This window comes from Dendrobates tinctorius, unplaced genomic scaffold (assembly GCF_039654945.1).
Source record: "Dendrobates tinctorius isolate UK_male_01 unplaced genomic scaffold, ASM3965494v1 ptg000111l, whole genome shotgun sequence".
Taxonomy (NCBI): domain Eukaryota; kingdom Metazoa; phylum Chordata; class Amphibia; order Anura; family Dendrobatidae; genus Dendrobates; species Dendrobates tinctorius.
The window spans coordinates 20211848-20236818 of NW_027361779.1; the positions used below are offsets into that span (position 1 = coordinate 20211848).

Here is a 24971-nt window from a genome sequence, read left to right on the forward strand (position 1 = left end):
GATCCGCAGCAGAATCCGCAGCGTGTGCACACACCCTAATAGAAACACATCACCACTTCTGGATTTTCCACCCACTCCTGGCTTAAAAACTCACCAAATACTCAATGTGTGCACATGGCTTAAAGCTTATTTTTTATTGTATGTTCACATACACGGTATTTCAGGTCTGGATTCCCCAGCAGAAAACTCCCAGCATATTAGAGTATAAGCAAAGTGAATGAGACTCATCTATGTGCTACAGAAAAAAAAACTACATGACAGGATATGCTCTTCTGCAGATTTTTTCTGGCAGATTTAGCCATTTGCAATGCGTCAGGTGAAAATGTTAAGCAGATCTACCTTTTGACGTGGCTACGGCACATTGGATTTTCAGTGTAGAAACCGTTACTTTATGATAAGCCACTTAAAGAGTACTTTCATACTAAAGTATTTTATCTTTCATAGGTTCTTACTGCATCATACAAATTTGTGGGGAAGGGTAAGTGCCCACATTAATATTTTGGAGTGTATTTTTGCTGCGCCAAAAATAAAGCATTACGGTTCAAGGAAAGTGGATGGGGTTTATAGAAATTTTTTTCTCCACACAGTAATCTGATCTGTGGTATGTGTATGAAATCTGTAGCATGTCAATGTTATCATCCAAATATCCTGATTTTTATGTGTGGATTTTCCCCATAAGCCTACTTTCCCAATATGAGCTTTTGGTGCGTCTTTGATGTTGCAGAATGTAAATTATGTTACTTGCGTTTTTTTTTAATAATTGCGTCTTTGTGTGCGGCTTGTTAACGTATTTTTACGCTGGATTTTTTGTCTCTTTTTGGTGTGTTATGCTTTACATAAAGCTGCTTTGTTTTTTGATACTTCCTGGTATTTAGATTTGACAATTTATTGATGCAGTCATGTGCGGATTACATGTGGTTTTGATGTGTTTATGCTGCGGAAACACTCTTAAAATGCATGGCCATTTTTTACCTGTGGATTTTCCACGCCCAATGTAAGTCTATGGGAAAATTCCGCACAGAAAACTCAAGAAAAATTGACATAATGCAAATTTGAAACTCGCACCGCAGATCAGTTTACGCTGCTTATAAAGAAAATACAGGGCGTATGAGATTAAGGCCAGGGTCATACTTGCGAGAAACTCACACGTGTCTCAATACCCGGCACTGCCGCCGGCACTCGGACCGGAGCGCTCAGCTGCATAGAAATACATGCAGCTGCACACTCGAGTCCTGAGTGCCGGCGGCAGTGCCAGGTATTGAGACGCAAGAATCGTGTGAGTTTCTCGCAAGTGTGAGCCCAGCCTTAAATAAATCCTATCCACTTTGCTGGAACTGTAAGATGCTGCGCTTTTGACACAGGAACAATATGCAGCATCAAAAAAATGCACCAAAAACTCAACGTGAGAACGTAGCCTAAGGACAGTTTCACATGTCCAGATTATTCCAGTACCGGAAAAAACTGTACCGGCGGTACCCGTGTGGATACGTGGTACATCCGTGTGGCAACTGTGTGCCGCATCAGGACCACACGGACGGCCGCCGGGGAGGAAGCGCTACAGTAAGCGCTGTTCCCTGGCGGCTAGTGCTGAACGCAGCATTCTTCTCTCCTGCTCTGCCGGCAACAGTGAGCAGGAGAGAATGAATGAATGAAAACCTGACATGGAGTCCCCCTCTGTTTGTGAACCAACCCGGCAAAACTCACAGCTGGGGGCTGCTATTCTCAGGCTGGTAAAGGGTCATTGATCTTGGCCCCCCCCAGCCTAAAAACAGCAGCCCGCAGCTGCCCGGAAAAGGCGCATCTATTAGATGTGCCTATTCTGAAGCTTTGTCAGGTTCCTCCCACTTGCCTTGTAGCAGTGGCAAGTGGGGTTTATAAGGGGTTAATGTCACCTTGCTATTGTAAGGTGACATTAAGCCCGACTTAGTAATGGAGAGGTGTCAATAAGACACCTCTCTATTACTAATCCTAGAGTTATTCAAGGGTTAAATAACACACACACAGGGCCAATTTTTTAAATTCTGACCAATGTCACTTTATGTGGTGATAACTCTGGAACGCTTCAACAAATCCCAGTTATTTTGAGATTGTTTTTTCGTGACACATTATAATTTATGATAATGGTAAATTTAGGTTGACATGTTTTAATTTATTTATAAAAAATATTAGAAACTTGACAAAACACTAACTTATTTTGTTAGCCTTTTAGAAGGTTTAAAAATGTAGCAGTAATTTTTCATTTTTTCAAGGAAATTTACAAAGTTTATTTTTTTGAGGGACCTATCCAGGTTTGAAGTGACTTTGGGGGTCCAATATATTGGAAAACCCCACACGTGATACCATTTTAAAAACAGCACCCCCTGACATATTGAAAACTGCTGTCAGGTAGTTTATTAACCCTTCATGTGATTTTCAGGAATTATTGCAAAGTAGTATAGCAGGAATGAAAAAGTGTTTGTTTACCACCTAAATGTCGCTAACTTCTGAACGGACCGCTATAGCTGGGAGACTCTAAGGCCACTGTTTGGCCATTAACTGCTATGGCAAACATCAGGACCACACAATCATGATCTCGGTGTGTCAATTAGATTAAAACGGAAGCCCCCACAATCTATTAACCATTTATTTGATGTTGTCACTTTTGACAGCAGCAACTAAGGTGTTAAACAGATATGGATGGTGACAACACCGATCGTTCATGATACAGCAAGTTGTTAGCTGTAGTGTACAGTTGACAGCTGCTGTATTGTCACCTGTATGGGTATGATATTCTCTTATATCTCAGGTCAGTTAAAAGACATATTGGCTGTCATTATGGGGTTAATGAAAGAATACACTATACAGTTTTAAAATTTTTACTATACTCCTAATCCCATATCAAAGCCATTGTTCTCCTGTAAAAAATAAAAAATAATAAACCAACAATATCCATACCTGTCCGGCGATCAGTTAAGTCCCACGGCGTAATCCATCTTTGGGGTTAATCAGTTTACAGCTGGAGCACTGCTAATGTAAACTACTGGGGAATGAATGGAAGCAGCGCGCACAGGCTCTGTGACGTCACCACTAGTTACAGAGCATGCGCCAGCTGCTTCCATTCATTGCCCAGTAGTTTACAGTAGGAGTGGCCGCATTAGCAGCGCTCCGGCTGTAAACTGATTAACCCCCAACATGGATTACGCCGTGGGACTTGACTGATCGCCGGACAGGTATGGATATTGTTGGTTTATCATTTTTTGATTTTTTACAGAACAATGGCTTCTATATGGCATTAGGAGTATAATAAAGATTTTAAAACCGTGTAGTGTATTCTTTCACGAACCCCTTCACTCCCGGAGCTTTTTTCGATTTTTCATTTTCGTTTTTCGCTCCCCTTTTTTTAAGAGCCATAACTTTTTTATTTTTCCGTCAATATGGCCATTTGAGCGCTTATTTTTTGCGGGACGAGATGTACTTTTAAACGACACCATTGGTTTTACCATTTCGTGTACTCGAAAACAGGAAAAAAATTCCAATTGCGGTGAAATTGCAAAAAAAGTGCAATCCCACACTTGTTTTTTGCTAGGTTCACTAGATGCTAAATCTAACATGCCATTATGATTGTCCAGGTCATTACGAGTTTATAGACACCAAACATGTCTATGTTCTCTTATCTAAGTGGTGAAAAAAATTCCAAGGTTTGATAAGAAAAAAAAAAAACCCGCAATTTTCTGAGACCCATAGCGTCTCCCCATTTTTAATGATCTGGGGTCGGGTGAAGGCTTATTTTTTCCGTTCCGGGCTGACGTTTTTAATGATACCACTTTTGTGCAAATACGTTCTTTTGATCGCCCATTATTGCATTTTAATGCAATGTCGTGGCAACCAAAAAAAAAAAGTAATTCTGGCGTTTTGAATTTTTTTCTTGCTACGCCATTTAGCGATCAAGTTAATGCTTTTTTTTATTGATAGATCGGGCGATTCTGAACGCGAAGATACCAAATATGTGTATGTGTGATTTTTTTTATTGTTTTATTTTGATTGGGGCGAAAAGGGGGTGATTTGAACTTTTTTTTTTTTTTTTTATTTTTAAACATTTTTTTTTTTTTTTTTTTACACTTTTGGCATGCTTCAATAGCCTCCACAGGAAGGCTTGAAACATGCACAACTCAATCAGCTCTGCTACATATGGGTGATGAACAGATCACCCATATGTAGCAGATTTACTACATATGTAAACTAAGTAAGTAAACATAGTAAATAAAGAATACTTTGTTCTTATTGTGTGTTTATTTAACCCTTGAATAACTCTAGGATTAGTAATGGAAAGGTTTCTTATTGACACATTTCCATTACTAAGCCGGGCTTAATGTCACCTTACAATAGCAAGGTGACATTAACCCCTTATTAACCCCACTTGCCACCACTACAGGGCAAGTGGGAAGAACCCGACAGAGCTCCAGAATAGGCGCATCTAATAGATGTGCCTTTTCTGGGCAGCTGCGGGCTGCTGTTTTTAGGCTGGAGAGGCCAAGATCAATAGCAGCCCCCAGCTGAGTTTTGCCGGGTTGGTTCACAAACAGAGGGGGCACCCCACGTTGGGTTTTCATTCATTCTGTCCTGCTCGCTGTTGCCGACAGAGCAGGAGACAAGAATGACAGCCACGATCAGCACCATCTGCCAGGGAACAGCGCTTACTGTAGCGCTTCTTCCCCGGCGGCTGTCCGTGAACACGGAGGACAGTGTGAACTGTTCTCCATGTGCACGTGTTTAGCACGTTTTGCGGACTGTGCGCTCCAACACTGACATGTCAGCGTGTTTTGTACACGGACCGTGTGTCAGTGAAAACACGCTGACATCTGCAGAGACCCATTCATTTTAATGTGTCTACGTGTGTCAGTGTCTCCAGTACGTGAGGAAACTGTCACTACACGTATCGGAGCCACTGACGTGTGAAACCGGCTTAAAACTGAATTTGATGTGGAACTCCACAGTTAAAAATTTCCACTGCAGAAAGGCACTAAAAACGCATGTAATCCACACATGACAATATTGGTAATGTTTTGTCAGAGTGAAATACCAACAAGCATCAAAAATAAAGCAGCTATATTTAAACATGATGCACCAAAAGAAAAAAAAACAGACAGTGTCAAAAACTAGATAAAAACACAAGTATCCTACAGTAATTAACCTAACAGGTGCAGAAAATTTGCGACACCAAATAGTCATCATTGAGAACACAGACTAATTGCTGTTTTTTTTTTTTTTCTACAGCAAAAACCTGCTCTTTTAGCAGTAAAAAGCTCCGCTTAAAATGCACGTTTTTCACATTTTTTGGTGGCAGATTACGTGTGCTTTGTTTATAGTACATGTATAATAAAATTAGTTTTACTCACCAAAATTAATGGAACGACGTTTGCAGCATTTTTTTTACATTGTTCACTATGAGTGAAAAAAAAACGCTGCAAAAACCCTAAACGAATTAACGTGCTGCAGATAAATATTATATTGCTGCAGTTATCAAATTGAGTCAGAAAAAAAACAAGCATGCACATGACATTTCACAGATCTCATAGGGTTTGCTGGTGGCGTAAAAAACAGTTTTTAATTTGCATAAAAAAGGCTGAATGCGCACATAGCCCAACAGGGCAATACTTGCAACTGAACGGTAATGGGTGTAAATATGAGGATGGTACAAAAAATAAATTTTTTTCATATGTATGTATAATATATATATACACATATATATATATATATATATAACCACACATAGAACATTTTATTAAACGGTATAACAAGTACTCATGAGTGAATTACACAGACACAACGCATACCCAGCTGATAACATATCGGAGTCCAGCGCCGTCTGAACGGGGTGGAGTGTTCCTTGAAGGGTTTATCTGTGGGGGGTGTGCTCGCAGGGGACACAACAAAGGTGTGAGGCCGTAACTATATAATACAGCGATCGCGTAGCTGATTTCTTTTCTCGCAGTGGTGTATGGAAACATTTCCAATCATCTCGCACGCAGGCAATGTATGAAGAGCTCTCTGATCACAGCTAGGAAACATTGCTAATGTAACGCAATTTGGAACAAGTCCGTCATTTCTGTTTCCTTATAAAACATGGGCTTGTCCAGTAGAAGCAAAAATGGCCACTTTGGTCAATGAATGATTGTTATTATAGGCAACCCCATTTATTTCAGCTGAGATAAGCTGTATTTCCAGATGCAGAACAGAGAGAAGGGAGGCGCCATTTCTGGAAAATACATTAAAACCTTACATTTTTCCTTAACCCCCGGAGGTATTTTCGTTTTTCACTCCCCTTCTTCCCAGAACCATAACTTTATTTTTCAGGCAATATGGCCATGTGAGGGCTTGTTTTCTTGCGGGACAAGTTGTACTTTTTGAACGACACCATTAGTTTTACCATGTCGTGTACTAGAAAACGGGAAAAAAATTCCAAGTGCAGTGAAATTGCATAAAAAGTGCAATCCCACACTTGTTTTTTGTTTGGATTTTTGACTACATTCGCTAAATGCTAAAACTGACCTGCCATTATGATTCTCCAGGTCATTGCGAGTTCATAGACACCAAACATGTCTAGCTTCTTTTTTTAAGTGGTGAAAAAAAGTTACATACCTTGTTAAAAAAAAAAAATTAAAATAATTGCTCCATTTTCCGATACATGTAGTGTGTCCATTTTTCATAATCTCAGGTTGGGTGAGGGTTTATGTTTTGCGCACTGAGCCGTTGTTTTTAATTATACCATTTTGGTGTAGATACATTCTTTAGATTGCCCGTTATTGCATTTTAATGCAATATCATGGCGACCCAAAAACGTAATTCTAGAGTTTTGATTTTTTTTCTTGCTACGCTTTTCAGCGATCAGGTTAATTCTTTTTTTTTATTTATAGATCGGGCGATTCTGAACGCAGCGATACCAAATATGTCTGTTTGATTTTTTTTTTTCTGTTTTATTGTGAATGGGGAAAAAGGGGGGTGATTTGAAATTTTATATATTTTTTATAAAAAATTTTTTTTTAACTTTTGGCATAATTCAATAGTCTCCATGGGAGACTAGAAGCTGCCATAACCCGATCAGCACTGCTACATACAGGCGATGATCAGTTCGCCTGTATATAGTAGAATTACTCACTTGCTATGAGCACTGACCACTGAGCGGCGCTCACAGCAAGCCGGCAGTGACAACCATTAGTCGACCTCCGGTTGTCATGCCAACTTACCGGTGACCCGCAATCACGTGATGGGTCACTGGTGGGCCTATTTCTGGTGGGAAAGCCGGAAGCGCATGTTAAATGCCGCTGTCAGCATTTGACATCGGCATTTAACGGGTTAATAGCTGCGGGTGGATCGTGATTCCACCCACGGCTGTTCCGGGCACGTCAGATGTTCAAATCAGCTGACGTGTGCAGGGAAAGATGTGGGCTCACCACCGGAGCTCATATCAAAGGGAGGGGTCCAACATCAGCGTAAAAGTACGCTCGATGTCGGAAAGGGGTTAAAGCGAATTCGTCACCAGATTTTTGCTGCCCCATGTGATAGCAACATGATGTAGGAATAGAGACCCCCATTTAAGAGATGTATCACTTAATTTACTGATTGCTGGAGTTTTGATAAAAACTGTTTTATTTGCTGCAGATCTACCAGTTCAGCTCTGTATGACCCCGATCACACCCCTGATTGGCAGATTTCTGTGTACACTGTGCATAGGCAGAAATCTGGTGGGGGCAAGTTTATAGAGAGCTCTAGTCCTCTAGTGATAATATCCTGCTGATAAAATTATTGTTTTATTAAAAATACAGCAATCAGCCCAGTAAGTGATACATTGCTGGAATCTGGGTCTCTGAATTGTTCTGCTCACAGAGTAGGTGGCAAAAACCTGGAGACAGAGATTCCCTTTAATAGAATCTGTCAGCACAAAATGACTGCACAAACTAAGCACAGGCACAAGGTACAGCTGTGGCGTGTCTAGTGTTCGGTGCACCTCCTCAGATACCAGTTTTACAACTATCTCTGCTCCATCTTCCGTGATTGACAGCTCTGAATTTACAGGAGATAGATGGTAAACAAGTAGATGGATGCACCAAGAGCCTGTGCTTGGTTTGAACAGTCATTCTGTACTAACATACTCCTTTTAGAAAGCAAACATTTTCCTTTACATTGAAATAACTCAAAGAGACCCAACATGGTAAATGTGAACTGTTTGTTCTTCAATAATTTTTTTTTAAACAGCATTAAAAAATTAAAGGGATTGTCCAGCCATTAAAAAAAAAAAGTGAAACCGCTTACAATCTTATAAAATATGAAAAAGTCATCCTTAACTTACAGATTCCATGCATCTTCAGTTCTTCCCGGTTCTCCCTGGTTCTTTACTTCCCCCAGCTTATCCTGTACCATTTACAGTGGGTACAGAAAGTATTCAGACCCCTTTAAATTTTCACTCTTTGTTTCATTGCAGCCATTTGGTAAATTCAAAAAAAGTTCATTTTTTTCTCATTAATGTACACTCTGCACCCCATCTTGACTGAAAAAAAACAGAAATGTTAGCAAATTTATTAGAAAGAAAAACTGAAATATCACATGGTCATAAGTATTCAGGCCCTTTGCTCAGACACTCATATTTAAGTCACATGCTGTCCATTTCCGTGTGATCTTCCTTGAGATGGTTCTCCTCCATCATTGGAGTCCAACTGTGTTTAACTGATAGGACTTGATTTGTAAAGGCGCACACCTGTCTATATAAGACCTCACAGCTCATGTCAGACCAAATGAGAATCATGAGGTCAAAGGAACTGGCCAAGGTGCTCAGAGACAGAATTGTGGCAAGGCACATATCTGGCCACGGTTACAAAAGAATTTCTGCAGTACATATTGGATTACACTGCGGGTACATGGCTTTCTATCCTTTGCAGCTGTCTCACTTGCGCAGCGGCTACAAGGAGAAAATGAAGTTACGTTCTCCCTGCAGCCGCTCGCCTTCCAATCATCGGCCTTACAAGGGAGGTCAGTTAGTTCATGATCAGCTTTAAGGCTGGCGACACTTCCGTCTGGCAAGAAGACTGACTTTAGATTTCGGAGAAGGGCCACCCCCACATATACAACCCCTTATAGTTACCATGGAGGACACCTCTTTTAACAAGTCACTGAGTCTGGCCTCTATCTTCAATAAGCGCGATCCTGTTGGCGAGCTGGTTCAGGCTTTGTATGATCCTCCTGTTCCTCGGCTCTGTAGGATGGCGCAGCTTCCAGCGTTCTCATTTCTCCTCTAATATCCATCTGTACACTGGGTATGACGCTTCTCCTGTCCAGGTGAAAAGAGATTTCTCTAAACTTTTTTTTTTGCGTTACTTTTGATATTAAGCAGCTGAATTGACTTTCACTTAGATGGCAGGACTATCGCTTTCCACCACGTGGAGGGACTAATACAGGGGAGAGCTAAGACGCTGCAGCAATCAAAGGGTCAAACAGCCCTGATCTAAAAGTAAAGGTTGCCCTAATGCAGGACCAAGAACGGGCAAAGCATGGGTCTGAGCGCAAGAGGCATCTCACCTGTGCCGTAAATATGGCTGTACCATTCAGGAAAGTCGGGTATTAGTCAAAAAACACATTTGTTGAAGCCAAAAATGATGAATTCTGCATATTATAAAAATAAAATAAGACTTTTCAGACATTGATTATTTTCTCACCTGTGACGAATAGGGGGTCTTCTCCCCACACACCATGATAACATGCATCAGTTAGAAATCTTCCCGAGCCCTCACATTTACATAGGACTGTACGCAACAGAAAGATAGAACACCAAAGAGATCTGATCAAAATAAAGCTTCTGGAATGCTATGGAAAAAGATTTTACATAGGACTGTTGTCAGAATAAGGCTTCCAGAATCTCAAAGAACACATTTTACATCAGACTGCACACACTAGAAAGCCTTTAGGAACCCACGGAACGCTCTTCTTCATAGGACTGCACATTACATTCTCAGGAATCGCGGATTGCGGTTTGCATAGGACTACACACACCAGGAAGGGATCGGAATTTATTTCATTCGTTTTACCTAGGACTGCGCACACCAGGAAGTGATCGGAATTTATTACATTGGTTTTACATAGGACTGCACACACCATGAAGGGATCAGAATTTATTTAATTAGTTTTACCTAGGACTGCGCACACCAGGAAGTGATCGGAATTTTTTACATTGGTTTTACATAGGACTGCACACACCAGGAAGGGATCGGAATTTATTTCATTTGTTTTACCTAGGACTGCGTACACCAGGAAGGGATCGGAATTCATTTCATTTGTTTTACCTAGGACTGCACACACCAGCAAGGGATCGGAATGGATTACATTTGTTTAACATAGGACTGCACACAACAAGAAATGCTCATGATACATAGAACCTTTTACGTAGGACTGCGTAGAGTAAAAAGATTCAGGATCCCACAGAACATGCTTTTAAATACAATAACTCACATCATCCCAGCTCTTCCATGGGACTGCACGTAACGTGATTTTTCCTCCATTCCTAATGCCGAGAACTTGTGAGATGCAGCAATAAGTGGTTTTCACGGAATATCCCCCGCAACACGCTTTTACACAGGATGACTTACAGCATGAAGTTCTTGTGATCACTTGTGCTTTTACATAGGACTGCACACAACATGCATCTTTCACAATCCCACAGAACGCACTGATGTTCTGCGGGATTCTGGAAGCTATTTTACATGAGGCTGCATAGATAATTACACAGAACAAACACACGTTACATGGGACTGTACACACTAGGCTGCTTCTACAATTACACAGAACATATTTTACATAGGACTGTAAACACTAAGAAGCTTCTAGAATTGCACTGAACAAATCTGACAAGGGGCTGCACACACAGGACGTATTTTACATGGGACTGCACACGTGAAAGTACAGATAACATTTACATGGAACTTCACATGACAGAAACCTATAATTATGCAGAGCATATTTACATGGGACTGAACACAACTAAAAGCTTCTAGGACTGCACACATCTGAAAGCTTTTAAACTTTCACAGAACACATTTTACATGGGACTGTACACATCTGAAAGGTTATACAATTACACAGAACACATTTACATGGGACTGTACACATCTGAAAGGCTATATAATTACACAGAACACATTTACATGGGACTGTTCACATCTGAAATCTGAAAGCTTTTATAATTTCAAAGAACACATTTACATGGGACTGTACAAATCTCAAAGTTTCTAGAGTTACCCAGAACACATTTAAGTGGGACTGCAAAAACCTGAAAGCTATTATGATTACACAGAACTGCATTACATGGGACTGCTCATGGCAGAAAGCTTGTGTAATTGTGTATAATTCATTTACATGTGCATGCACAAACCTAAACCCTACTATTATTACACATAACTGGTTTACATGGGACTGCATACACCCGAAAGCTTCTAGAATCACACAGAAAATATTTTATATGGGGTTACGCAAGCCAGGAAACTTCTAGGATCACGCAGAACATACTTACATGGGACTGCACACCAGAAAGCTTGAAGACTAAGCAGTGCCATTATTAATAAGCCCATGTCTTCTTACCCGCGACGTGAGGAGTCCTGGAAGCAGAGGAGACGGTGATGGACAGAGTGGAATACAGGGTGTAATATACCGCACCGGTACCGCACCCGCACAGCACACGCTCCGCGCCGTTACCTGGCACAGGCAGCTCCCTCCTGCACTCAGCAGCATCTCTCAGGCCGCTGAGACTCCGCCCACACGGGTCACGTGCACTGACGTCCTCCCAGCTCCTTTAACCCGCTCGGCTCTCGCTGGTGCCGGCAGTCAGAGGCTGGCAGTGCTCGGCGCTAGAGCGGGGACCAGCAGCCCTCGCTGCACAGGAATGCATTCTGCACGCCGCGACTCTGCCCACCGCACCTGAGAGTGACAGCAGCCCCAGACCCAGCACCAGGCAGTGGCCGGCTCCTCCGCGCACCATGGCCCCTCGTGGCCGCTGGATTACATTATTCCTCAGCGTGGCTCTCTTTGCACATACCGGGGACTCGCAGACTGCCAAGGAGGGTAAGAGCGCCTCAAAGTTTCCTCACTGCGCCCCGTGGATGCGCGACATGGCCACAGGCAGGGAGAGAAGTTTCCCTCCTTGTGGAGAAACTCTGTGCACGTCATGGCAAGAAGCTAAGTATAGGGCAGCCATCCCCGGGAGGCAGGCTCCGTCATCAGCACCGGCAGCGGCACTGTGCCCTCCGGGCGGCTGGGCAGGACTTGTGAGCCTGGGCACCAATACTGTGAGCCTGGGCACCAATACTGTGAGCCTGGGCACCAATACTGTGAGCCTGGGCACCAATACTGTGAGCCTGGGCACTAATACTGTGAGCCTGGGCACCAATACTGTGAGCCTGGGCACTAATACTGTGAGCCTGGGCACCAATACTGTGAGCCTGGGCACCAATACTGTGAGCCTGGGCACCAATACTGTGAGCCTGGGCACCAATACTGTGAGCCTGGGCACTAATACTGTGAGCCTGGGCACTAATACTGTGAGCCTGGGCACTAATACTGTGAGCCTGGGCACTAATACTGTGAGCCTGGGCACTAATACTGTGAGCCTGGGCACTAATACTGTGAGCCTGGGCACTAATACTGTGAGCCTGGGCACTAATACTGTGAGCCTGGGTACCAATATTGTATGAATGGGTACCAATACTGAGCCTGGGTACCAATACTGAGCCTGGGTACCAATATTGTATGAATGGGTACCAATACTGAGCCTGGGTACCAATACTGAGCCTGGGTACCAATACTGAGCCTGGGTACCAATATTGTATGAATGGGTACCAATACTGAGCCTGGGTACCAATATTGTATGAATGGGTACCAATACTGAGCCTGGGTACCAATACTGAGCCTGGGTACCAATATTGTATGAATGGGTACCAATACTGAGCATGGGTACCAATATTGTATGAATGGGCACCAATACTGTGAGCCTGGGCACCAATACTGTGAGCCTGGGCACTAATACTGTGAGCCTGGGTACCAATATTGTGTGCATGGTTACCAATACTGAGCCTGGGTACTGGCAGTGTGTGTCTGGGTACCAATATTGTGTGCTAGGTGCTCGTGCTGTGTGATCTGTTCTCTGTGCCACATACCCGGGTAGTGATACTGTGTGCCACCCACCTGGGTACTGATACGGTGTACCACCCACCTGGGCAGTAATACTGTGTGCCACACACCTGGGCAGTAATACTGTGTGCCACACACCTGGGCAGTAATACTGTGTGCCACACACCTGGGCAGTAATACTGTGTGCCACGCACCTGGGTACTGATACTGTGTGGCCACCCACCTGGGCAGTAATACTGTGTGGCCTGGCCACCCACCTGGGCAGTAATACTGTGTGGCCACCCACCTGGGCAGTAATACTGTGTGCCACCCCCCCCCCCCCCTGGGCAGTAATACTGTGTGCCACCCCCCCCCCCCCCTGGGCAGTAATACTGTGTGCCACCCCCCCCCCCCCTGGGCAGTAATACTGTGTGCCACCCCCCCCCCCCCCTGGGCAGTAATATTGTGTTCCACACACACCTGGGCAGTAATATTGTGTGCCACACACACCTGGGCAGTAATACTGTGTGCCACATCCCTGGGCAGTAATACTGTGTGCCACACACCTGGGTACTGATACTGTGTGGCACATACCTGGGCAGTAATACTGTGTGGCCCACACATCCCTGGGTAGTAATACTGTGTGGCACATCCCTGGGTAGTAATACTGTGTGGCACACACACCTGGGTAGTAATACTGTGTGGCACACACACCTGGGTAGTAATACTGTGTGGCACACATCCCTGGGCAGTAATACTGTGTGGCACATCCCTGGGCAGTAATATTGTGTGCCACACACACCTGGGCAGTAATACTGTGTGGCACATCCCTGGGCAGTAATACTGTGTGCCACACACCTGGGTACTGATACTGTGTGGCACATACCTGGGCAGTAATACTGTGTGGCCCACACATCCCTGGGCAGTAATACTGTGTGGCACATCCCTGGGCAGTAATATTGTGTGGCACACACACCTGGGTAGTAATACTGTGTGGCACACACACCTGGGTAGTAATACTGTGTGCCACACATCCCTGGGCAGTAATACTGTGTGGCACATCCCTGGGCAGTAATATTGTGTGCCACACACACCTGGGCAGTAATACTGTGTGGCACATCCCTGGGCAGTAATACTGTGTGCCACACACCTGGGTACTGATACTGTGTGGCACATACACACCTGGGCAGTAATACTGTGTGGCACATACACACCTGGGCAGTAATACTGTGTGCCACCCACCTGGGCAGTAATACTGTGTGCCACCCCCCTGGGCAGTAATACTGTGTGCCACCCCCCTGGGCAGTAATACTGTGTGCCACCCCCCTGGGCAGTAATAGTAATACTGTGTGCCACATCCCTGGGTAGTAATACTGTGTGCCACACACACCTGGGTAGTAATACTGTGTGCCACACACACCTGGGTAGTAATACTGTGTGCCACACACACCTGGGCAGTAATACTGTGTGGCACATTCCTGGGTAGTAATACTGTGTGCCACACACACCTGGGCAGTAATACTGTGTGCCACACACCTGGGTACTGATACTGTGTGGCACATACCTGGGTAGTGATACTGTGTGCCGCACATACCTGGGTAGTGATACTGTGTGCCGCACATACCTGGGTAGTGATACTGTGTGCCGCACATACCTGGGTAGTGATACTGTGTGCCGCACATACCTTGGTAGTGATACTGTGTGCCACACACCTTGGTAGTGATACTGTGTGCCACACACCTTGGTAGTGATACTGTGTGCGGTAACAGTGCATGTGTATGTATATATAACGTATTGCCTTTATTGTCCTACACCCATTATTACCTGTGTGTGACAATGCAGTATTATTCCTACCTGCACTTCCTCCTATGTGTGACATCACATTACATACGTAGTGTCACATAGTAATACATGCACCCTAGATTCTCATTACTAATACTCAGGTGCACTTATTACACTGCTGAGTGCTGGTGCAGATAGGAATACTGTGATACACGGCGTCTGTTACACAGAGCACTAAGGCTGGTTTCACACTAGCAGTTGTGTGCGCAGCGTAGGCCTGCGGACTTCTTTCCATAAGATCCGCATGCGTCTTTTGTACCCATATTTAACATTGTGTACGCAGGGACATGCGTTGTATGCGGATGCGTCCCCTGAGTCGTTTTGATGTGCCCGTAGTCCTGGTGTAGGAATGCTGTGACTTGCATGGTGTCTGTCACACACCTGAGGTGTTCCATGTAGTGTGGTGTCTGTCACTAAAGTAGCAGTGATACTATGTGCTGTCACCCTGTTGGGTGACTAATTGTGATGTCACACCGTGCAGTGTAGTCCTAATATTGGGGTATCTCACTGAATACAACCCTTTTGTCTGTGATGAGGTCTGGCCCTAGGAGAATGCATCTCGTGCCCCCCACATTAGACCTGCGTTCAGCTGTATATACCGTATCTTTGTGTGTCTGCTGGAGTTACACACACGTGTGTGTGTGTGTGTGGCTATGGATGGCCGTTCCTCATGTGGCTGTTTAGTGCAGGTAATGATGGAGTGTGGCTGTGTTACAGTATTCATTAATAACAGTGCTGTGCTGATGAGAGAGGGGAGCGCAGACAGTGCTATAGCAGCACATTTCACATACTGTGTGGAGGAAAAGTTCCAGCTGGCGCCTGTAGAAGGAGCATAGTGACCGCACAGCACCCTGCCTAAACTCCAACTTCATTTGTCATCTGCCCTCATCATCACCTTATGCCAGGACACCGCATCCCATGTACAGTATAGGACATGTAGTATTAAATTAATATAAAATTGTATCCTATATTGGTGGATGTAAGCGCTGGGATTCATGATTCTTTTGATCTATTGGAGATAGAGATTAGAAATATATATATATATATATATATCTCTCAACATTATCACGGCTAGAAGCAGCCTCTAAATTTTCTAACTTCTTACCAGGTTGCAGGATATATTGTACCATACAAAAATAAATATATATATATATATATATATATATATATATATATATATATATATATATATATATATATTTATATATTATCACGGCTAGGAACAGCTTCTAAATTTTCTAACTTGTTACCAGGTTGTATGAAATGTAAAATACCATATGTATAGATTTCATATAATATATGACGCACTACGAGCAACACTCGTGCATTAGTTAATGCCTGGCGGGTGATCAGGTATTAGGCATTTTCTGCAGGGTCACAGTAGGGTGCAGAGTTTACTGCCAGTCTTTTAGGATGGTAGGCTAGGCTGCAGACATGAAGTTTCGGGGCAGTCTGTGAGTGCCGGGCTGGGTATGATATGTGACGGGGTATAACGGAGCTGTGCAAAATGAGCAGGGCCCCTGGAGCAGTATGAATGTATTATGCAGATCACTGCTCAGTGTCAGCAGTGAATGATCCAGCCAAACAGGACACACACAAAAAAAAAAGCTTCTCCTCCACCAGATAAGGCGAGACTGCTGCCTTTCCTGGAGCAGCTTTCTAGCAATAGTCCTGGGAATAGGGGTCTGTGCAAGGAAGATCAGTCTCCAGTGCTTGCAGGCAAAACATATCCGTTTCTTGTCCTTCTGCTTGAATCCACACGTCTCAATGTAGAAGCATTACACCCTGTAAGATGTAGAAATGTGTGCTGTGGGGTGAAGCTGACACACAGCCTTAGGATCAGCAGAGAAGTCTGCACCCAGCTCCACTATACATATTTTATGGATTAGAAAGGTCACTTCATTGGCAGGCAGCAGCTGTATTGCGCTAGTGCTTCCTATATGATGATAATGTAATTTACCATAGTCAAATTCCGGTAAAAAGTGATGATTATGCCATTTACCATAGTCAAATTCTGGTGTATAAAAAAAAAAAAAAAAAAAAAAAGTAGATGAGGATAATTTCTTAAAGAGGGAGACAAACCATAATAATTCCGGGTTTACGGCTTTTAGCATACATCAATCTTGTCATATATTGGGCCGAGAGAACGTCTACATAGCCTTAGTATAAGACCAGACGTGTGATCTGGAAGATATCGGTCTTGCCTTCACATGTACCAGTAGGCTTTAGCTCTCCATGTGAAACATTTTGATCTAGGAACGGGACGAGATGAAGTCCGATATCGTTGTCTGTCACTGGCAGCTCAGAGGCTGTGCTGTGATCTGCCTGTACGCTGTAGAGAAGGCATAACATGTGATTAGGTATACCTGGATCACTGGTGTTCTTATACAATACATGTGTTTACGAATATTATAAAAAAAAAAAAAAAAAGTATTGCAACGAGATTACTAAAATTCAGCAGGGTAAAGAGCCACTCTTAAAAGTATGCCATCCATCCATCATGAATGACTTTCTACCAGCATTACCCCCTGCGATGGTGGAAGGCCCACTGCCAGCGACCTAGTGAACGTCTTGGTTTTTTTTCTTCAAGTGCAATCATTAATGATCCTGTATCAAAATCTGTTGTGGGTGTTTTTTTTTTTTTTTTTTTTTTTTTTTACACAATAAAAAGTTTGCAAACCAAATTTTTACAATTCAAGAGTAACGGGAATTAATTAGATAATAAAAGGAAGTATCATGGTAGGACAAACATGGACAGCTTGCATGGAGTAATATGAAGAGAAGCATGTAGTGTACTTTGGGCTAGACGGACACTGCCACAAATTTAGCGCACACCTTAGATAGGCGGAAAAAAAAATGCATAAGAGGTAGGAGAATCTCTGAAAAATACATTTCACAGACTGTATTTTCTTCAGGAATTTTCTGGTCTACATAGTTTTTTTTTAAATAGTTTAAATTGCTCAAAATGTAATGTTTCAGCCTTGTAAAGTTTTGCCTACATAACTGTCTACTTCCATAATCATGATATATTGATATCACAGTATTTATTTATTATTTTCGCAGTTATATTGCTGGATTCCAAAGCACAACAGACGGAACTGGAATGGATCTCCTCTCCGTCCAGTGGGGTAAGATTTCTTCCAAGTAATCCCTAAAGAAACGTTCATTTCATGCTTGACCAACTCAGAGCAAGCGGACTAGCTTAGGAACTTCAGAATATGTGTGCTTTCATAAAGCAACAGTAAAGGACTCAGATTTCTTTGTAGTTTCAGACTTTGGGGTGGGGGGGGGGAGGCCATTTTGGTATTAAACACAGATAATTTCTGCTTTACTCTACAACCTTCTTAGTTCTTTATTAACTCTGTCTGTATCTAGTGTCATTCCCACGTTATAGGAGGCTATTACTGGATGCCCCATCACACATTAACATGCTTTTGATGTAGCGCTTCAGTACTTAGGAAATAATTACCAATGGACAGAAGATTACCTAGCAGATATTGTCCTCTCAAATAGAGTTCACAGCCAACATTGGGAGACAGCAGTGAAAAAGAACTAAAGAGCTGGCCTTTTTCAACCAGTTAATGACTACTTGCCATAAATATATGAAGCGTAGTACTGGCCTCTAAACCTGCGCCATTGCAAATGTATATTCTAGGTTTACAGCCTCAACATCTGCCCTCGATCGCTTGGAAAAATAGTAATAAGCCTTATAACATACTGTTTCCCAACACCACACACTAAAGTTCTTATTATGCATCGGCCGAAAATAAGGAGTGAAATCTGAGACTTTACGTTACTGTCAATTTGCAAACTTAAAACATTAGCAATTGGCATTTTTTTCTTTTGCAAAATACACCCCCTAATGTAAAAAAAGCAATTATTACTATAACAATTATGACATCAGAAAATGATTTTGGCAGCCGAAAAAGTAACCCATGGGGTGCCCTAAAATATTAGAGGACCAAAGTACTTAGAGACCTTAAGATAAGTCGCAAAGAGGTTAACGTAAATAATGTAGTTTTTATGATATATAGCAGTCATAAGTGGCAATATTTCTGTAATCATACATTTAATGTTAATTAAGCTACAGAGAACTATGATTTTGAAAAGAATAAAATGTTAAAATCTGTCCCCTATCACACACCATGCCTTTGTTTGCCAGGTACACAATATTCAGGGTCCGCATTCATTCTCCTGGTTACATCTGTTCTTACTGTGTGCCTGTTCCCTATAGATCTCTTACAATACCCTTCTTCACATATCAACCAATATTGACAAGTCTTGCACTACATAGGCCAGGTGCCAGCTTGGGTATTCTCCTATCTGGCATTTACTCTCAAATATGTCTTGTCCTATTTATATATTTACTGACAATACATCACATTTGCTTCATGAGAAGTGGAATTTGATATTTTTTAGGGATTTACCCAGTTATTAGATACAGGAGTATGATATATACAGTATATATTATAATTTTGCTGACAGCCTGGATCCTTGTTATTATTGAGCTAAGCAGTAGAGTCAAGTTTAATAATAAGAAATAGGTGTAATTTTTTTTAGATTCAGGGAATTATGATTTTTTATGACAAATTCTTCTATATGAAGGAATGTACGTAACTTTACTGACACCCATCACCTTTGGGTTCATCCAAGACTCTATGTTCTGATCAGATCCCACCTACAGACCAGGGTTTCGGCAGCAGCACAATAATGTATCTGGGGCACGAGGGTGAAGCAGTCTTCCGGTAAACAACGCTTGCTTTGTTACATTGACTGATATGAGTTCTATCTGTTTTCAGTGGGAAGAAATCAGTGGATTGGATGAAAATTACACACCAATTAGAACTTATCAGGTATGTCAGGTCCTGGAACCCAACCAGAACAACTGGCTACGAACTAACTGGATTTCAAAAGCCAACGCACAAAGGATTTTTGTTGAGCTAAAGTTCACTTTAAGGGATTGTAACAGTCTTCCTGGCGTACTGGGAACCTGCAAGGAAACCTTTAACTTGTATTACTATGAAACAGATTACGACACTGGCAGAAACATGAGAGAAAATCAATATGTGAAAATAGACACTATCGCTGCAGATGAAAGTTTTACCCAAGGAGATCTCGGAGAGCGGAAAATGAAACTCAATACGGAAGTTCGGGAAATTGGACCTCTGTCCAGGAAAGGATTCTACCTGGCATTTCAGGACGTGGGAGCCTGCATTGCCCTGGTGTCTGTGAAGGTGTACTATAAAAAATGCTGGACCATTATTGAGAATTTAGCCGTATTCCCCGACACAGTCACCGGCTCCGAATTCTCATCGTTGGTCGAAGTAAGAGGGACATGCGTAAGCAATGCGGAGGAAGAAGCGGATAATTCTCCCAAGATGCACTGCAGTGCTGAAGGCGAATGGCTGGTGCCCATTGGAAAATGCATCTGCAAGGCGGGTTATCAACAAAAAGGCGATACTTGTGAACGTAAGTTTGATACATTTTTCCAATTGCTCTACTAGTAGTGTAGTAGTGGTGGCAAATACCACTGGTCATTATTGACTGTAATATTTAATTGTAAGTGGATTAAGGTTTATCGTGGAACAGGCCTCTGCTACATCTGGAATACCAGGCAGAGTGTTTCCATCTGGCTCTTCTGTGCGGACAGTATAAGCATAATCCATAGTGTTTAGGTTTTATAATCACAGTAATGTAGAATTGGGCTCATTTGGGCTACATACAATGGAGGATATTTATCTCCTGCAGAGCACAGCTTCCCCAAATGCATACCGATAGCGGTTTACCTAGCAGAGCCAGCAACATATACTTATGTCTTCCAAGTGACTGAAAATATGTATCACGGCCAGCACGTGCAATGCTTTTTTCCCCAGGAAATAGTGTTGCCCCTAACATTTCACTTCTGCAACATCAAAAAGACGATATTTACGTGCTGATAGTAACAAGCAAGAACATCAAGGCATCTTCCCTGGAAGGCATGGAATATGCCTCACATCTATCAATAATGGAATACATGCGGGGACGTCTACTAGCACTCAGGTTAGACTTCCACTTACCGAGAAATATCCCCCCCCCCAATTCAAGCCATTCTCAGCTATATACCTGCAATGGCCAGCTAAGTACTATTTAATGGTACAAGTGATGCCAACATTCTCACATTTATCTTCTGCCAGGACTTAACTTGTTATAATTTAAGCCTGAAATTCAATGAGAGCTATCACCGGGCTCTGGCAGGGCACTTTTTCATTACGTGTGCCACGTCTGTAGACGCTAACTGCAGTTTTATAATCCTCGGGAAACTCAAATGACTTTCTTTTAATAAGGTTTCATGTGTAATTGCTAAGCACTGGTGGATTCCGGTGCTGCTGATCAGACACTCCAGCGGCTGAGCACAATCCACTTTAACACTTGGAGCAGAGAAATTGAAAGCAAGTTGGAAGTCTAATCTAGTTAGAAATAGAGGTTAGAGGTTGTCCGGGCATCTCAGGCATTTCGCACAGCACTGTGTCTAAGCTTATAACCGCATTAAAGGCAAGGCGGCACATATTAGATCCCCCTTCATTGTGACCGAAGTCTGTGGAGCATGAGGTCACCTAATGAACACATCCTTCCATGTGTAGCACGTCTACTCCACGATGGCTATAGGGGAAAGGCAGACTTGTTTGGAGCCATGTAAAACAAATACCCTGAACAAGCTTACTTGAACAGGGTACTTAATTTTGAGCAGCAAAATGTTGACTATATGCTCGTGCTGTCATTTATTCTGGAGGGTTGCACTGTGCTTGTTTGCTACAATAATTCCCTTCCTTGGCTCTCGTCCCAAGCAACTGCAGAGAAAATGCTTTGCACTAGAAACATAGATCAGCTTCTGCCTGCACTGAGCCTGGCAGCCCAGCCATGAATTCCCCACAGCTATGATGGAATGCTTGACTCGCCAATGCTCTTGATCATTGATCCACCCCCGATCTGTATACACGCCGTGCCATCTCTCTTCAGGTCAAAGCTTTACCCACGTTCTCAATGCCAAGTGTATGTCTGTAATATTCATACCGAGGCAGATTTATACAGAGAACAGGAGAAAAAAATGCCAAACATTAGCTATCGTTTATTTAAATCGTTAGAAACCTGGAGATTACTGCCTCAAAAAGACTGTACGAAATGAGTCTAGGTTTCATTATTAAGTCATTAGCTGGCCGATGGCCCTGACTTTGTGCTGCCTTTCACCATCAGGAAAGTGGTGCTGGTTATACAAGGTACAACTGGTGAGCCGAAGTTCACTCTTCTCAAATCTTAACTCTTATTGGTCTGGTTACACAGTGTTTGGAATAAAGTCCTGTTTTGGGGTTATTTGCCTTTTTATAATTTTTTTTTTTTTTTTTTTTTCTTTATTTTTGTCTTCCGTATATGTTATATATTTATTTTGCTCACTTATATATGAGATATGGGTGACTTTTTTTTAATGTTTCTTATTCAGTTTTAGAGCACCGTTGATTCCATGGTGCTGTACATGACATGGGGTTACACACAAAATATAGATGACTGCATAACTAACAATGAATGACTGGTATGGAAAGGAGAGGCTCCTACCCTTGTGGGCTTACAGTCTACAGGACAATGGGGATAGATTCCAATCTTTAACAAGCTTGGGGTATGCACTTTTTTTTTTTTTTTTTTTTTCAATAGTCTTCAAAAAGTGCCGAAAAAAAACGCAACAAAGTAATAAGTCACCACTGCAAATGCTATAAAAATGCTTAAAGAAAAGTGTGTGTAGGAGGCCTGATTGATAGCCCAGCAGACCGGTATTGCAGAGCAATCCCTGCAGTGTTTAGAGACAGACACAGTAGATGCAGTATATTATACGTTGCCATCAGACCTCACGCGTTTTGTGCACGAGCATCACTATATTCCGGAGATTAGTTTAATTAGTGTGGTCATGTTGCCTGTTCCAGTAACTTCTCACCTGGGAGAGCAGGCATCCTCCCTACATCTTTATCAAGGCCAGCAGCTATACATACAATATCATATATATATCACCACAAAGAACTCAAGCGCAGGAATTAATTTGCCTTGAGCGTTAATAATGCATGATCGGGCAGCTTCAGTCAATTCCCTCTTTCTAGTGTTTCCTTGTTAGCCGGGCTTGCAATAACAAATGTGCAAATGGAAATGGTTTACCGTCCCAGTCTCTAATAGGCATTGAGTCTTGCTGGAAATGCAGTTAATATTTAATATAATTATTTCAGCTGATTTTATTTTTTTGCATATTTAACATCCAAAATACCTAATTTTGTTTCTCATTAGACTGTCGTGCAGCACATTGTCCTCTACGTCCGGTGGGTGATCGAGAAAGGTATTGAGATAGTCTATGGGCTGCTATACCAAGTCTTCTATTAGCACTTAGTAATCTGCACATACATTAAATATGAGCATAATGTGCGTCTCTCTAACAGGGACTAGATAAACGAGTTCTTGGCTCCTTTTCACTGCCGGTTATTAAACACACAGATGAGCATTACGGCTCTTGGAAATACTTCTTTCAATCAAGTCGTCAAAGCATCAGCTATGTAATGATGAGCTTTACCCAAATTGTACTGCGATTTAATCATTCAGAATGGAAAAGAAAGGGAAGCGGGGCTTCAGTTTCATTCTTTTCTCCTCAAAACAGAGAGCCGCTGTGAAGGCATAACTTGATAGGTGCGCACAATAGGGCAAATTGTTCTGGAAGCTGAAGGCTTGTGTCATTATTTCTAAATCCACCAAGTGACTCGGGAAGTCAGAGAATGAACTGGATTTATTCCGTCTGAAAGCTGGCTATAGCCCTTTTTCCGCAAATGATAGATTTTATTGGAAATCGCTTTCTAGAGTCAGAAAGTGAACTTTTCTTTAAAGGGGTACAACACCCTTTCTTATGTTGATGGAGATAAACCAGAGTAGTCGTATGTCATACTAGTTTTCTGCATCCATGCAGTAGATATGTATGTCATTTAATATAGCGTTTTCTTCTACTAATAATAATAATAATCTTTTTATTTATATAGCGCCAACATATTCCTCAGCATTTTACACACATTATCATCACTGTCCCCGATGGGGCTTACAATCTATTTTCCCTATCAGTATGTGTTTGGAGCATGGGAGTAAACCGGAGAACCCGGAGGAAACCCATGGAGAACATACACATTCCTTGCAGATGTTATCCATGATGGAAAATTGAACCCAGGACTCCAGCACTACAAGGCTACAGTTCTAACCACTGAGCCCCCATGTTGGCTAAGCGAGGAGATATATTAAAAGTGAGAATTTCTAGTAAACTTGGTAGGTTCAGCAATGAGTATGTGCACATGTTGTGCTTTTGCTGCGTTTTTGTCCTGGAAAAAAACCATAGCGTTTTGCAGTACCAGTAAAGTGAATGAGATTTCTGAAATCCCATGCATACGCCACTTATTTTTCCTTGGAGATTGGAAGCAGTTTTAAATCTGCAACTTATCACACACATTTTTGCAGCATTTTTCGCTTATTCTAATGAATAGGGGGAAAAAAAGACTCATCAAAAACGCAAGTAATTTGCGCAGTGTTTTTCCTGCCAACACATCAGTATTTGCAGCAGATTTTATTGCTGCAAATACTGAATATTTGCTGTAATTATAATTAACTGTACCACAGGGGCTGTCACCGAGCTTTTCTAGTCCCCTGAATGGGAAATTTGATTCAAGAGCTACTATTTGGTTGCTTAAGGTTGGCAGGGCAATGTCTCAGAGGTCATCACCTTTACCTTCATTGCACTGGGGTTCTGGGCTCACATCTCGCATGTATATATGGAGTTTGTATGTCCTCTTCTACCACTTGTGTGAGTTGTAGAGCACAACATGTATACCGTAATAAAGAAAATTCTCATCACATAAACCCCTTAAGGACACATACTATTTTCGTTTTCGCGGTTTAATTTATTCGTCCTCTTTTTCAAAGAGCCACAACTTTTTTTTTTTTTTTTTTTTTTTTTTTTT

At 42.3% G+C, this 24971-nt stretch overlaps 1 protein-coding gene and 1 long non-coding RNA gene across 12 annotated transcripts in view; one reads left to right on the forward strand and one right to left on the reverse strand.

Moving 5' to 3' along the window:
- LOC141100855 (uncharacterized) overlaps positions 1–11822 on the reverse strand; it is a 35891-nt gene extending 24069 nt beyond the window's left edge. The window contains exons 1-5 of one of the 2 annotated variants that reach the window (XR_012234804.1): positions 11716–11822; positions 11534–11618; positions 9687–9773; positions 9116–9301; positions 8327–8524 (exon numbers count right to left, since the gene is read on the reverse strand). This is a non-coding gene — a long non-coding RNA (uncharacterized lncRNA). Of the gene's footprint in view, positions 1–5495; positions 8525–9115; positions 9302–9686; positions 9774–11533; positions 11619–11715 lie in introns of those variants that run through there. The other variant, XR_012234803.1, reaches the window with a different exon arrangement.
- Positions 11823–11841: 19 nt separating this feature from the next.
- Positions 11842–24971, forward strand: part of EPHA7 (EPH receptor A7) — a 283691-nt gene continuing 270561 nt past the window's right edge. For 4 of the 10 annotated variants that reach the window (XM_073589546.1, XM_073589548.1, XM_073589547.1 and 1 more), the window contains exons 1-3: positions 11845–12081; positions 18031–18095; positions 19767–20436. In XM_073589546.1, coding sequence (XP_073445647.1) covers positions 11997–12081; positions 18031–18095; positions 19767–20436 — 820 coding nt within the window. In that variant the 5' untranslated portion in view covers positions 11845–11996. Of the gene's footprint in view, positions 12082–18030; positions 18096–19766; positions 20437–20840; positions 22315–24971 lie in introns of those variants that run through there. The other 6 variants (XR_012234802.1, XM_073589552.1, XM_073589551.1 and 3 more) reach the window with 3 other exon arrangements.